Below are 13,890 nucleotides of genomic sequence, written 5' to 3' on the forward strand. Positions count from 1 at the left end.
GGATTTACAAATCATCTTTTTTTCGTGTATTCTTACAAATACATTCATTCACTCATTAGTCATGCACTATTATTTTGTAATGCCTTAAAATTCAAATTCTTTATGCGGGGACCTTAAGCAGATATAAGATTAAAATGTGATTAATTAGATCAATTAATTACAAATCCTGTAATTAATAACATTATTTTTTTAATCTCCCGACAGCACTTTTTACCACGTAACGGCTGATGAATGTACTTGAAAGTAGTGTCCTCAAAAAAACATCTTCTGAACAAAATAGGACTTTTTTGTTTAAACTTGCATATTCAATGATTTAGTCTTCTACCAAAATCTGTTTGAATTGAAAAGGGTTGCTTCTGATGTTGAATATCCATGTGATTGAAATGCGATTAATTACGATTAATTAATTACAAATGGCATAATTAATTCAATTAATTTTTTTTTATCAAGTCCCACCACTAATATATATATATATATATATATATATATATATATATATATATATATATATATATATATATATATATATATATTTTTTTTTTTTTTTTCTTTAGCTTCACTAAGAAGTTTATTAACTTTGTGATTTTGTTGTGCAAGACCTTTTCTTCAGCATCAAAAAACAATTGGAGTAAACTTTAAAGCTACAGAGATGTTATAAAAAGTGAATATACTTAGATTGTGTTTCAGGTGTTGTATGTCAATAAATAGTGATTTCTTGCTACACTGTTTCTGGACGCCTTGTTAAATATCACTGAGCTTTAAACAAGCTCCATGTGAGTTGATGTTCGTGATTTGTAATTGTATGAGTTTTCCTGGTTTTAGTGGTATGAGAAATATGTTTATGTTGAAATGAGTTAAAAATGCATTGACATGACAGTGAAAGCAAAAAACATGACTGATAAGAGATCAGAGGAGTAACATGACTTATTAATGCAATACAAAAATGTATGACGTCCAAGGTTTCAGGATTCAAGGTTTTTATTTGCCATGTGTACACGGACCAAAAATCCAAATGCATAGGAAATCTTGTGCAGGGCTTTCTCAGAGTCAAGATGTATATAAGATTTAAGTAGAGAGATAAACAGTTTAAAGATAGAGAATATAAACACTTTTAATAAGGAATAAACAATTTAAATAAAGAATATAAAACCCCCCACTAAAATCACTGTACAGGGTGAGGTGTGCACAAGAAATACGAAAAGTACACAGAGGAGAAAGAGGGTTATAGAGAATATTGCACTGATGGAAGGGTTATGTACTCCACAGTCAGACTATTGCACACAAAAACTGTCTCAAGTTGAGTTCATCATTACTTTTAAGAGCAGTATATGAAGTAATACCTGAGTTAAGGAGAACAAGAGATTTATGACACTGTACAGTGATTGATGATTGATAGTTAATTCTATTTTTTGCAATCGCAGATTGTTTTTTTGAGTTGCTGATCCTTTATTCTGGAGACAGCGCTGATTCCATCCAGGGTCTCCGTCTGGCATGAGGCAGGGCTAGAGAGGACTGAGTGAAGTTGGAGAAGCTAGAGATGGAGAGAATAACACCATCTCTGATACGGATGACCTATCCTGTGCTGTTGAATTCATCCAGCTTTATGTGCACACTGCAAATCACAGGAAAGCTTGCAGTGAATCCTTTCCATTTTTCCGGAACCAGTGCTCTTGCAGCTGTCGATGTGTTTCCTCCACGAAGATGTACCTCGCTTTCGGCTATCAAAAGCTAAAGGCTTCTTACATTTTTTACAACCTGGATATCCACTAACAAGGTTGTTCTCATGGTCCAAATGACCCCAAATTTCTCCCAAACGTCTGATTTGGCCTTGGATGACACATTGTCCATTATTTGGTAGTCACCAGTTGCTATTTTTGCTTTTATTTCCTCCATGACACACCTGCCACGCTGCTAGCTGTCCACTGTGCTTTGCGATAAGTTACTGAGTGACGTAGTTGGCCGGATGTGAGAGGTGAAAGGTGACTTGTTGCATGCTCAAAAAATAGCCGTTATCTGGTCATACTTGAATGTATTCGCTCATGAAGCTTTACAGTTAATACATATTGAGGAATTAAAAATAACTTTCATTCATGTCTCAACACTTTTCATGCTACCTGCCCACATTTTGATTATTTTTACCCATGCACCTACCCATGTAATAACTCTGTTTTATTTTCTACCCGTAGCTGAACGTTGTCAACGGGTGCCCCTTGAAACCCGCAGGTACCCGAGGGTACCCAGCTCGGTGCAGGACTCTGACTCAGACTCTGTCTGCAGTTTCGTCGGCCAAGCTGGGGTTCGAACCAGTGACCTTCTTGCTGCGAGACTGCAGCACTACCCATTGTGCCACCGTGCAGCCACGCCAAAAGATAAAAGACAAATCAGGGTTCATATGTTCTACTTTAATCTGGACAAAAAAGACAGTTTTTTTGAATCTATTTTATTTTTAGGTGATCCTGGTCTAAATTAAATTGAATGAGAAGTTAGATTACATCAACAAGTTGTTTTTGCAGGGGCTGGTTATGAACTCAGACTCTGTCACTGCAGTTTCATCGTCCGTCTTGTTGTGGAGACAACAAACTCTGGGTGGTTTCTGCTGCTCACTTTACAGAGCAGGTACCTCTTCACATGCTTCCTGAAGGTCTGGTCTCGTAGTCCGTACACAATGGGGCTAACAAAGCGTGGAATGATATGCACAATGACATAGGCTGCAAAGCGCAAACTACTGACGTGGTTGGGCAGAAAGTAGGCCAGACTTTTTACAAACACAGATCTGACATAAGTCAGCATGCACAGCAGTAACTGGAAACCGTGCAGCAGGATTGTGTTTCTGGATTTTTTAATGTCTTGAGTCACTCCTCTGGCAGTAAACACGATCCTTAGGTAGGTGTAGAAGAGTGTGAGCCAGACCAGAGTGAGACAAACACCGTTATAAGCATCTTTCTTCTTCAGACTGTATGAGCTTCTGAACACATAATCTCTGGAGCAAAACTGTCTGGAGAGGAAAAACTGAGGCTGCTCTGTGGCCATCAGGATGAAGAGGTCAGGGAGGATGGAGAAGGAGCTTAACACCCAGATCAGACCGATCAGGATGTAGGTGTTCTTCACGGTGCAGATCTGTTTGTAGCGGAGGGGGATGCAGACGGCCATGTAACACTCCACCGCCATGCCGGCCAGGTTGAGTGGTGTGTTGTAGGTCGGAAGGAGGGTAAAGATCAGCATTATGATGCACAGGGACACGTTGATAGTGAACAGTATGTAGCTGATGACGTAAAGGAGACCGGCCATGATCAGCTGGATCATGTCGTTTATCACAAGGTGGATGAACAGGATGTAACGGGAGCTGGAGTGAAACACCTGCAGGAGGAAGCTTGAATTCAGAGAGTGGTTTTGTTCTGTAGGTGATTTAGTCAAAAAAGTCCTCAACATTTCTCATCTTGAAGTCTTAAAGAGCTCCATCTGATCATATCAGAGCTAATTTCATATCACAGGAAAATCACAGATTTAACACCATTAACTTTGGAGTCAAAAGAAATCCATCTCAGATTAACTCAGAGAGCAATGCAAGTGCTGTTTTTCTTCAGAAGAATGTGTTTTTATTCTGACTTTTTCTGCATCATTTTTTCTCATCCTGAACATCAGTCTGCAAATATTCAAAGACATCCTGCTGACATGTCACATGTTCAAACAAGCCCAATCATTAGCAGCAGCTAGGATCCACTCAGTGTGTTCTCTCCTTTCATGTGACACAACAGGCTAAAGTAGCACAGCTAGCAGACACATGAGGTACCTCATGCTTCCTGAAGGTGTGTATCAGAGTGCCGTTGATGTAGTTAATGGAGATACAGAGAGCTGTGACGATCACATTCTTGGTCACAGCAGCTGTGAAGGTGTCCCGTGACTGAACAACTGAAGATCCGTTCAGGGATGAAAAGTTCATGTCTGCAGAGTCTGTCCTTTCTGAAATAAGCAAATATCTTTTTGCACGTGTTGGTATTCTTTCCAAAACTTCAAGTTTAAACAGAGCACAGAATCACAAGCAGGAAAACTGCAAAAACAAGAGGAGAGACATGAATGAAAAAAAAAAAACGACATAAAAAACATGAAAGACAAGACTGATGGAAAAAAGATGTGACTTAATGTAAGTGACAAAATGTGACACTGAGCACAGAATCACAGATCAGCAAAATCATTCAAGACAGACTCACAGATTCTTAAACCCAAATATTATCTGACGACGTCATGTCTCTTTGAAGGACATTAAAAAAGTGTAAAACAACAAGAGCAGCGTTTGTGATGCTTTTTTAGAACAGCTGGACCTGGAGTCAGATTTGTCCAAGTTACACTTCAGATTCATCCCTTTGGAGGACCCAAACCATAAGGTACTGCACGTCACATTATATATGCATTAAAACAGCACTTTGTACTTTAAAGAAGCAGAAATTAAACATCTCAATAAATAATCCTGATCACAGATTAACACACGTTTCATAATCTATAATGCACAAAGACATCAATGATTCAACCTGATGATAAAGAGCAGAACAATCTCCGTTTCAGCTCACTGCAGATAAAACATGAATTATTAAGCATGAGTGTACGTACCCTGCAGGCTGACACACCTCTGCTGCACCTGTCCATGAAGAGACTTAATATACTGTGCTGAGGGGGGATTTCTGGGATTACATCAATCCAGTTCGTGTGTGTGTGTGTGTGTGTGTGTGTGTGTGTGTGTGTGTGTGTGTGTGTTTGTGTGTGTGTGTGTGTGTGTGTGTGTGTGTGTGTGTGTGTGTGTGTGTTTGTGTGTGTGTGTGTGTGTGTGTGTGTGTCTGAAGTAGTCCTTTCTTTCAGGCCTGCATCAGAGGCCAAACAGTGAAGGGTGTTGGTGCCCCTCTCCACTGGGAGAGTTTTTTAAGTGAGTTTGAAATGTTTGTAAGATTTTTTTTTACAAAAGAAACGTGTGAATGTTTAAAATCTACTGATTAACGGACATCATGTCTATAACCACGGATGTATGGGACCAAACCATGACTGTCACCACAGTCTTTATGAATGAATGAAACCATCCTTCTACCTTTCTGCACGGACTAAATAACAACAATTGCAACAGTTGGCAATGATAGGTCTGGGGATTAGTCCCAACCAGCCAGTGAGACTGACATTTTGAAAGCCACCTTCCATCACCTTTGGTATCAAGTTGTGATACCACAGGGTTCTTTCCAACAGACAGACCCCCTACTGCCTCATGGTACACAGAGATAACCGCTGTGTAAACCCTTCAGGGTGCTAGCTTTTTTACCTGAGTTTCAGAAAGAAAGGAAAACGAGCACTCAATCCATCAAGTAAGTAACAGGCTCCAGGTCAAGGTCCAGGTCCCAGGTAGGGTTGTGATGTTTAGTCAACGTAACTGGCTACGTTGACTAGAAAAGTTCATTGACGTGAAGCTTAAAAGTCTATGCACTGTACCACTGTTTCTAATGTTGTGGTCATATGGAGAAATAAAATACCAGGCAGTAAATGACCATCTGTAACTTCAGTTCACTGGTGCTGTGTTATTGGATCATTCATGGGAGAGATCACTAAGTTCATGCATGGGGAGTATTGATGAGGAAATATATCCACGCCCGATGGCACTATGCGCTGATGGTGGCTCTGTATCTCTGGCTTGGACGGCCAGGCTGACAGCTCTCAGTGTTCAGCACCTGATAATGTGATAGTCTTCTTTGCTCTCTGTATCAACAGTTTTTCAGGATTTGAGTCAGAAACTAGTGTCAAAACTCCCACTAATTTTTTAAAGAGAGAACATTTATTCGATGGAGCTCACTTATGCTCACGCTGCACTGGTAACACTCGTGGGAGAGGGAGGGGTGGAGTGCGCATGAACAAAGTGAAAGTACAGCTTACAGAGAAACCAAACTAAATGTGTTGTTATGTAGAGCTGGGAGAGAGTCAGGCAGAATCATACAGAGCAAAGCAAGCCCCAATAAGCAAGTAAACATTAGAAAATAAGCCCAAAGTCACTAATAAGTGGTCTTGCTAACACTGTGAACAACAACTTAATTTCTCTGTTACCCGCTCACATGACACAAGGCTGACCAATCAGAGGAGCATACCTAACTGGGTAAATATAGTGAAACCAGGAAAAGACATTCAACAAATGTTGGTTACAGATATGAGGTGCTGTACGAAAAATATTTAAACCTCCTAATTTACAAATAATTATTAAAGTCATATGTGAGTAGTCCTCCTCGGAAATACTGTAATATGCTTTAAAGTGTGTGTTTGTTTGTTTTTTTACTTCAATGTTTAAGATTTCACATCATTACCTTATTATAATAAATGCCTAAGTCATTCTTTCAAGTTTTGGGAAAACACAAAAAACTTTACCAAGAACAGAGCAAAGGATGTTTATTAATCATTTCAATCAAAAAGGCCTTCATAGTGGGTGACTGTTGGCATGCATAGAACATTGTGTGTCAATCATGTAATATTAAAGCACAAAGTTACTTGGGCCACTTTTTCTAACATTCTTAGGTAACTTTAAATCTGGCTTAAACTGCCTTTTCATTCCATAGTGCAAACTCAAAACTGAAATTACACTGAGTTAAATTAAACAAATGTCAGGTAAATCAATTTTTTTTGGAAGCAGTCCATTTCCTCACTTTTCCAGGTCTTCCTTGTTGGGTTTTTGATGGAGTTAACCCCTTGCCAACATCCAATTTTGACAACTTTTTGAAACCTGACCATTAACTGTCCCTAAATTTCCTTAAAGCAAACTTAAAACGTAAATAACTCCAACCTAAATTGAACAAATGTCAGGTCAATCATACTTTGAGTAGGCATACTCGTACAACTCATACCAAAAAGCAAAACCATTTCTTTAATTTCAAATTAAACATGTCACCCCTGTTAATTTCTCGTCCCTGGTTTTCAGTGGAAGCTCCAATCAAATTCAAAGATCTTCTTCTGGCTTACAAAACATTGACAAGAATGGCACCTGCCTTCCTGGGATCCCTCTTCCAGGTCTACACACCCATTATGCTCTGCTTGTGAAAGACGCCTTGTGCTCTGTTGGAAATGAGGTGAGGTGTATGACATTTAAGTGTCAATTCTACTGTTTTCCCACACTGCCTTGCAGGGTACCTTTAACTGGGCGCTCAGTAATTTTCCCACACTGCTATTCTGACAGAGCTACTTTTCCCACACTGCTTTACAGGGTACCTATTACTGTGCACTCAGTCAGTTTCCCCCACTGCGATCCTGACAGGGTACCTCACAGATATAGTTTGTCACTCGAAATGATGCCTTACTTCTAAATTTCCCAAATACTTGAATGTAAGAAATGTGATGCTATCAATCAGACCAAAATACCTTAAAACTATTAATCTGATTCCATTTTCCTCTCACCTCTTTCCGCACAGTCCGTTGATGGGGAAGGATCAGGAGGCGTCCTGGTTCTCAGTTGAACACAAATTTATTAACAATAGGTCAAAATTATACATTTACAGAGATCTCTGGTGCAGCCTCATTTCCCTGTTCCCTACATGTTGCAGAGACAGTTCATGAGACTGACCCTGACACTCTCTCTCAGCACCAATATATAGTCGCTAACAGAGCTTCTCTAAGGAATGTAGGTTGAGTCGTCTTCTTATTAGCTCTCCAGGTGTTGTCCCCCTCTTATTGGTTGCTGGCCGTCCTCTGTCTCTGTCTGTGACTGGCATTCATCAAGTGGGTGATCAGCCCCCCTTCACTTATCTGTAGAGAAACTGTTAGAACACATTCTTCTCTTCCTTCCTTCCTTTAATTGTTTACCTTCCTCACTTCTACTGAAACACCTCAACCCTAAAAGAGTAATAACTGACTTGCGTTATTAGTGTTACACAGTCACTTCTTTTTATTATTGGGTACAAACATTAACTTCACTTGTGGTCACTCTTTACTCTGGGTGCTCCATAAAATCCCAGGAATCCCCAGCCCCCCTCAAGTGTCCTGCAATTCATACCCCAACAATGAGCACATGTGTACAACCAAGTTAGTAAAAGCACATCTGTATAGTATTGTTAATAAAAACATGTTTACATAGGCTATATATTCTTTCAGCTCCCAGCCCAGCGTGGCTCAAAATCTCTAGCCCACCTCTTCTCCTCTGTTGTTCCCAAGTGGTAAATGAATTACCTAATTCTATACAATCCTCAGAGTCCCTTTCTACTTGAAGAGTTGTCTGAAGACTCATCTGTTCAGGGAACACTTGGGCCCTTAATCTGAGCCTTCTCCTCTTTGTCCTCAGGGGTAGAATGAGTCACAAGGTCTGAGACCCTGCTCTTAGTGAATTTTCAGCATTAATTACTGAGTTTTGTCGAAGGTTGAAGAATATTGTTGCAGCAACTAAGTGTGGTTGGTTGGCTACATTATTCTACTTAAAGAAATAAAAAAATAATCAAAAATTGTCTTTCACTTAATGGCAGCACCTGCAGCCAAATAACTTGAAGCTCTTTGTCGTCCTAACTAGGTTTTTCCTTCTGTCTAAATTCTTGCTTGTGATGTCTGTCACTTTAGACAAAAGCTTCTGCTAAATGAAGCTGTAGAACTGCAGAAAACTTTGAGGGAAATCATTGCCTTGTGCTCATTTATGTTTGGTTAAAGAAATAAATGGGCTAGCCGGGAATAGGTCGCCAGCTAGAAGTAGCTAAATTTGTCGTTAAAGTATAACTTTTTAAATCTAGACTAAATTTCTACACAACTTTATGATAGTAAACCCAATCAGTCACCAGTTGAAAGTGATTCAGGAATCATGTTTACAGCTTCCTTTGTGGCGCTAAAGATTCTGTTTCTTCTTGAAGCAGCTGCCATCATGAACCCTTGGTAAATAGGTGACATCCTTATTGTGTGAATAATTACACTGATCAAGTACTACTGAAAATTTTAAATGAAAGAAATATTCACTGGATTAATCATTTATAAAAATTATCATTTGGGACAGCTCTAGTCCCAGGCACCAATTTGAAAACAATTTCCATCTCTGTTTGTAGTTAAACAATCTGGAAGGTGCTCTGGCTTTGTTCATAGTTTAAACTACAGGCTCACTGAGGTCTTGAAAAATGGACTGAGGAGGGGAAGGCTGTCAGGTTCTGGTGCCAAATTTGTCTGCCACCTGGAAAGAGGAGGTCTGCCCTGAGCAGCTACGGCAGGATGTTCCATGAAGAAAGCAAAGGAGAGCTGGAAAACATTGTTTCCCTGGCCATTGGGGGGCTCTAAGCAGAACCCTGTAGACCCCTTGTGCAACTCTGTGCAGTACACTGGGGATCAGAGGAAGTGGAGGGAAAGCATACATTAACCTCTATGGCCACTCATGAGACATCGCATCCAGGCCCAAAGGTCAGATCGGATGGCTCAGGGTGAATCATGCTTGGCAATGGGTCATCTCTCTGGACACAAACAGATCGACCCAGGCTATGTCAAAGTGAGCCCGCAAGCTGCTTACCACCAGTGGGTGTAATCTCTACTCCCCCAGGAGTAGCCCGATCTGGAGAGAAGATCTGCTACTCAGTTTGGCATATGAACCGGCATGGGGAGGCACTGAACCATCCTGTGACAACACAGAGACCTCATGCCCCTTTGGTGATTTATGTGGTACACCACTGCAGAATTGTCCAACCTCACTTCGACTGGTTTGTCATGTATAAGAGGGGGGAGAGCTTGCAGGGACAGTTACACAGCTCCAACACACTGAGGTATTCTGTGTCTAATGGAGGCATCCAAAGACCTTGCACCATACTGCCCTCCCAGACTGCACCTGCAAAAAAATGCCCATGGGGGACTTCCTGTGTGAGCATCCTTTGGATCACTGGATGCCTCTGCAAGGATGATGCCGTTATTCAGAGCTCCACATGTCTGTCCCTCCGTTGGTGCTGTTTCAGAGCATCCAGCCTCTGCGTATGGTTGATCCTTGAGAAGCCACAGCAAGAGCACCACTACTGCTGCTGGGATTATCCTAAGTAGTCTAAGGAAGGGAACCAGAACTCAGTGTTTGCCTTGGCAAAAATGTGACTTTTCCTTAAGATATCAGCTACTCTCTAAGGAGTAAGACATGCCCTCATTGTGACATAGTTCAGGCACAATCCAAAAAGATTGTCTCCTGTTGGGGTTTGATGTCACTCTTCTTGAAGTTGACTTTGAAACAGGGATAGAATGTACTCTGCACCAACCTCGTGAAGACTCCTTGAGAAAGGGAGAGGCCAAATGGGAGGACTTTGAACTCGTGAAAGAAACATACGTGCTGTGATGGCAATGCTGAAGATCTTGTGGCCGACATCAAAGAAGTAAAGCTTGACATTTTAGAAATCCAGCTTGGCTGGTGCTTTCTTGAACCTTTGTATTGGTGCTTCTGGCAGACAGGAGTGTGAATTTGCATATTAGATAAATATTTAGAAATTGTACCTCTAAATATTTAGTCAAGATTAAAAAACCTGACTAAATATTTAAAATCTTAGCAAATAATTAGAAATCTTAACTTAATACTTAAAAACCTTTGCAAATATCTAAAAATCTTTGCTAAGATTTGGAAATTTGAGATAAATATAAAGTCTAAGCTAAATATTAAGAAATTCTGGCTAAATTTTTGCTATGAAAACTGAATTGTAGAAACATCACTGAATACTTAGAATTAGAATATGTTGTCAACTATAAAAAAAAAAAAAAAAGTTTAAAAATGTCAGACAGAGACGACAGCTTGGCCATAATTCTCCAGTTCTACACCTTCACAGGGTCCAGGACTTAGCTTGTCTTCTCCAGCAGTCTGTTCAGTCTTACTCTCCTGTATCCTGTCTGCTCACAGCAGGTGGAATCCTTCCAGTGCAGTATTGGTGTTCAGTGTTTGCTCCCTTATCCATGTCTGTGAATAGCGTAATGCTACTCTGCCCTCAGGTATTCCCTCTGGCATGGCTAGCTCATATATCTTTTTGACAGTAGATCGTTCATTTCCAATAACCAGGGATGGAAGGACAGGTTGATGTCATCTCCTCTTAACTCACACTGCAGTACAAGCATGTTGTTCTTTCTTTCTCCTCTGCTTGTGTGGAACATAGGCCCCAGCACCAGTTAACATGTGCTACGGGCTGCTGGCTGCTGAAATCAGAGAAGAAAAAAAATAACAAAAAATAAAAATAAGTGAAAAGAGAGATTTTGCAACAAGTCCCAACTTTACAGGTGCTCAGCAGAATGGCTAAAAAAAGAGAAGAAATTTAAGGTAAACCTGCAGGTCTGTCAGTACACGTGCCTAGCTAGCTCAGTTAACAAGTGAACGAGGAGAGTGAGATGAAGGACTGGACAGCATTATATTCCTGGAAATATTCCTATGAATTTGAGTTTTTGGGAGAAAGGGACACCATAGTGAAATGTGAGCTGCTCAGAGCTCAAAGGAGTGTCTGCAGCCGGTTATTCTGAAGCTTTGGATGATAATTACTGGTCTCAAGTTCAGCTCAGCTCAGGCAGGAGAGAAAACAGAGAGCAGAAAATATGCAGCTTGCCACCAAGAGCTGCATCCCTCTGCTGAAAAAATATCTGTGCTTGTGCTATGAGACTGAGGCAGTTGTTTTAGGTAAAGTACAGGTCTTTTAGAGTCAATTAGAGCCCCTACAGTTTAAGGCACTGACATACTAAAAGAAGTTTGTTTTGTTGAATATCAAATAATATATGGAGTATCCATCCATCCATCCATCTTATGAACCACTAATCCTAATCAGGGCTGGGGGTGGCTGGAGCCTAACACAGCTGTCATTGAGAGAGGCGGGGTACACCCTGGACTGGTCGCCAGCCAATCGCAGGGCTGACACAGAGACAGACACCCATTCACGCACACACTCACACCAATGACAATTTAGAGTGACTAATTAACCTGGTGAGCATGTTTTTGGACTGTGAGAGGATAATAATTACATTATTTTAATACAAAAGAAAGTGGGCCGGTCTGAGGCATAAAATTCCAGGGCTGAAAATGAGTCCCACTCCGCCTCTGTGTTTCACCTTATTTTTACTCCTAAAGCTGACTTTCACACCATAGGCCTCATATTTTCTACTTTAATCTCGACAAAAAAGACATTTTTTTAGGTGATCCTGGTCTAAATTAAATTGAATGAGAAGTTAGATTACATCAACAAGTTGTTTTTGCAGGGGCTGGTTATGAACTCAGACTCTGTCACTGCAGTTTCATCGTCCGTCTTGTTGTGGAGACAACAAACTCTGGGTGGTTTCTGCTGCTCACTTTAAAGAGCAGGTACCTCTTCACATGCTTCCTGAAGGTCTGGTCTCGTAGTCCGTACACAATGGGGCTAACAAAGCGTGGAATGATATGCACAATGACATAGGCTGCAAATCGCAAATTTCTGACGTGGTTGGGCAGAAAGTAGGCCAGACTTTTTACAAACACAGATCTGACATAAGTCAGCATGCACAGCAGTAACTGGAAACCGTGCAGCAGGATTGTGTTTCTGGATTTTTTAATGTCTTGAGTCACTCCTCTGGCAGTAAACACGATCCTTAGGTAGGTGTAGAAGAGTGTGAGCCAGACCAGAGTGAGACAAACACCGTTATAAGCATCTTTCTTCTTCAGACTGTATGAGCTTCTGAACACATAATCTCTGGAGCAAAACTGTCTGGAGAGGAAAAACTGAGGCTGCTCTGTGGCCATCAGGATGAAGAGGTCAGGGAGGATGGAGAAGGAGCTCAACACCCAGATCAGACCGATCAGGATGTAGGTGTTCTTCACGGTGCAGATCTGCTTGTAGCGGAGGGGGATGCAGACGGCCATGTAACACTCCACCGCCATGCCGGCCAGGTTGAGTGGTGTGTTGTAGGTCGGAAGGAGGGTAAAGATCAGCATTATGATGCACAGGGACACGTTGATAGTGAACAGAGCGAAGCTGATTACATAGAGGAGACCGGCCATGACCAGCTGGATCATGTCGTTTATCACAAGGTGGATGAACAGGATGTAACGGGAGCTGGAGTGAAACACCTGCAGGAAAAAACCTGAATTCAGAGAGAGGTTTTTGTTGTGGAGATAATTTAGTTAAAAAAAGTCCTCAACATTTCTCATCTTGAAGTCTTAAAGAGCTCCATCTGATCATATCAGAGCTAATTTCATATCACAGGAAGATCACAGATTTAACACCATTAACTTTGGAGTCAAAAGAAATCCATCTCAGATTAACTCAGAGAGCAATGCAAGTGCTGTTTTTCTTCAGAAGAATGTGTTTTTATTCTGACTTTTTCTGCATCATTTTTTCTCATCCTGAACATCAGTCTGCCAATATTCAAAGACATCCTGCTGACATGTCACATGTTCAAACAAGCCCAATCATTAGCAGCAGCCAGGATCCACTCAGTGTGTTCTCTCCTTTCATGTGACACAACAGGCTAAAGTAGCACAGCTAACAGACACATGAGGTACCTCATGCTTCCTGAAGGTGTGTATCAGAGTGCCGTTGATGTAGTTAATGGAGATGCAGAGAGCTGTGACGATCACATTCTTGGTCACACCAGAAGCAAAGGTGTCCGGTGGAATCATGACTGAGGATCCGTTCAGGGATGAAAAGTTCATGTCTGCAGAGTCTGTCCTTTCTGAAAAAAGTAAATATCTTTTTGCACGTGTTGGTATTCTTTCCAAAACTTCAAGTTTAAACAGAGCACAGAATCACAAACAGAAAAACTGTAATTACAAGGGTAGGGGCATGAATACAAAATAAAAGAAAACCTGGCATGAAAAAGATAAAACACAAGAATAAAGAAAAGAAGTGTGACATATCATAAGTGAGAAGACATGACAGAACAGAATCAAAAACAAAAAAAAAAAGCAAAATCATTCAAGACAGACTCACAGATTCTTAAACCCAA

The 13,890-nt window shown here is 40.8% G+C and overlaps 2 protein-coding genes across 2 annotated transcripts; both read right to left on the bottom strand.

The window, feature by feature from the left end:
• Positions 1–2,538: 2,538 nt before the first annotated feature.
• On the bottom strand, positions 2,539–3,940 carry LOC141796837 (odorant receptor 131-2-like). Its single transcript, XM_074678122.1, has 2 exons — positions 3,791–3,940; positions 2,539–3,357 (listed from the first exon to the last, which is right to left on the bottom strand). The coding sequence occupies exons 1-2, from the start codon at positions 3,938–3,940 to the stop codon at positions 2,539–2,541; spliced, it is 969 nt and encodes a 322-aa protein (XP_074534223.1).
• Positions 3,941–12,193: 8,253 nt separating this feature from the next.
• LOC141796478 (odorant receptor 131-2-like) lies at positions 12,194–13,597 on the bottom strand. Its single transcript, XM_074677637.1, has 2 exons — positions 13,448–13,597; positions 12,194–13,012 (listed from the first exon to the last, which is right to left on the bottom strand). The coding sequence occupies exons 1-2, from the start codon at positions 13,595–13,597 to the stop codon at positions 12,194–12,196; spliced, it is 969 nt and encodes a 322-aa protein (XP_074533738.1).
• Between the last annotated feature and the right edge of the window lie 293 nt (positions 13,598–13,890).

This window comes from Halichoeres trimaculatus, unplaced genomic scaffold, assembly GCF_033239565.1.
Source record: "Halichoeres trimaculatus isolate MK-OKI-2021-1 unplaced genomic scaffold, fHalTri1.1 fHalTri1_scaffold_1, whole genome shotgun sequence".
Taxonomy (NCBI): domain Eukaryota; kingdom Metazoa; phylum Chordata; class Actinopteri; order Labriformes; family Labridae; genus Halichoeres; species Halichoeres trimaculatus.

Coding starts and splice junctions, on each gene's coding strand:
- LOC141796478 (XM_074677637.1), bottom strand. CDS start 13,597: ATGAACTTTTCATCCCTGAACGGATCCTCAGTCATGATTCCACCGGAC. Junction 13,013..13,447: donor ACACCTTCAGGAAGCATGAG/GTACCTCATGTG, acceptor TTTTTCCTGCAG/GTGTTTCACTCCAGCTCCCG.
- LOC141796837 (XM_074678122.1), bottom strand. CDS start 3,940: ATGAACTTTTCATCCCTGAACGGATCTTCAGTTGTTCAGTCACGGGAC. Junction 3,358..3,790: donor ACACCTTCAGGAAGCATGAG/GTACCTCATGTG, acceptor TTCCTCCTGCAG/GTGTTTCACTCCAGCTCCCG.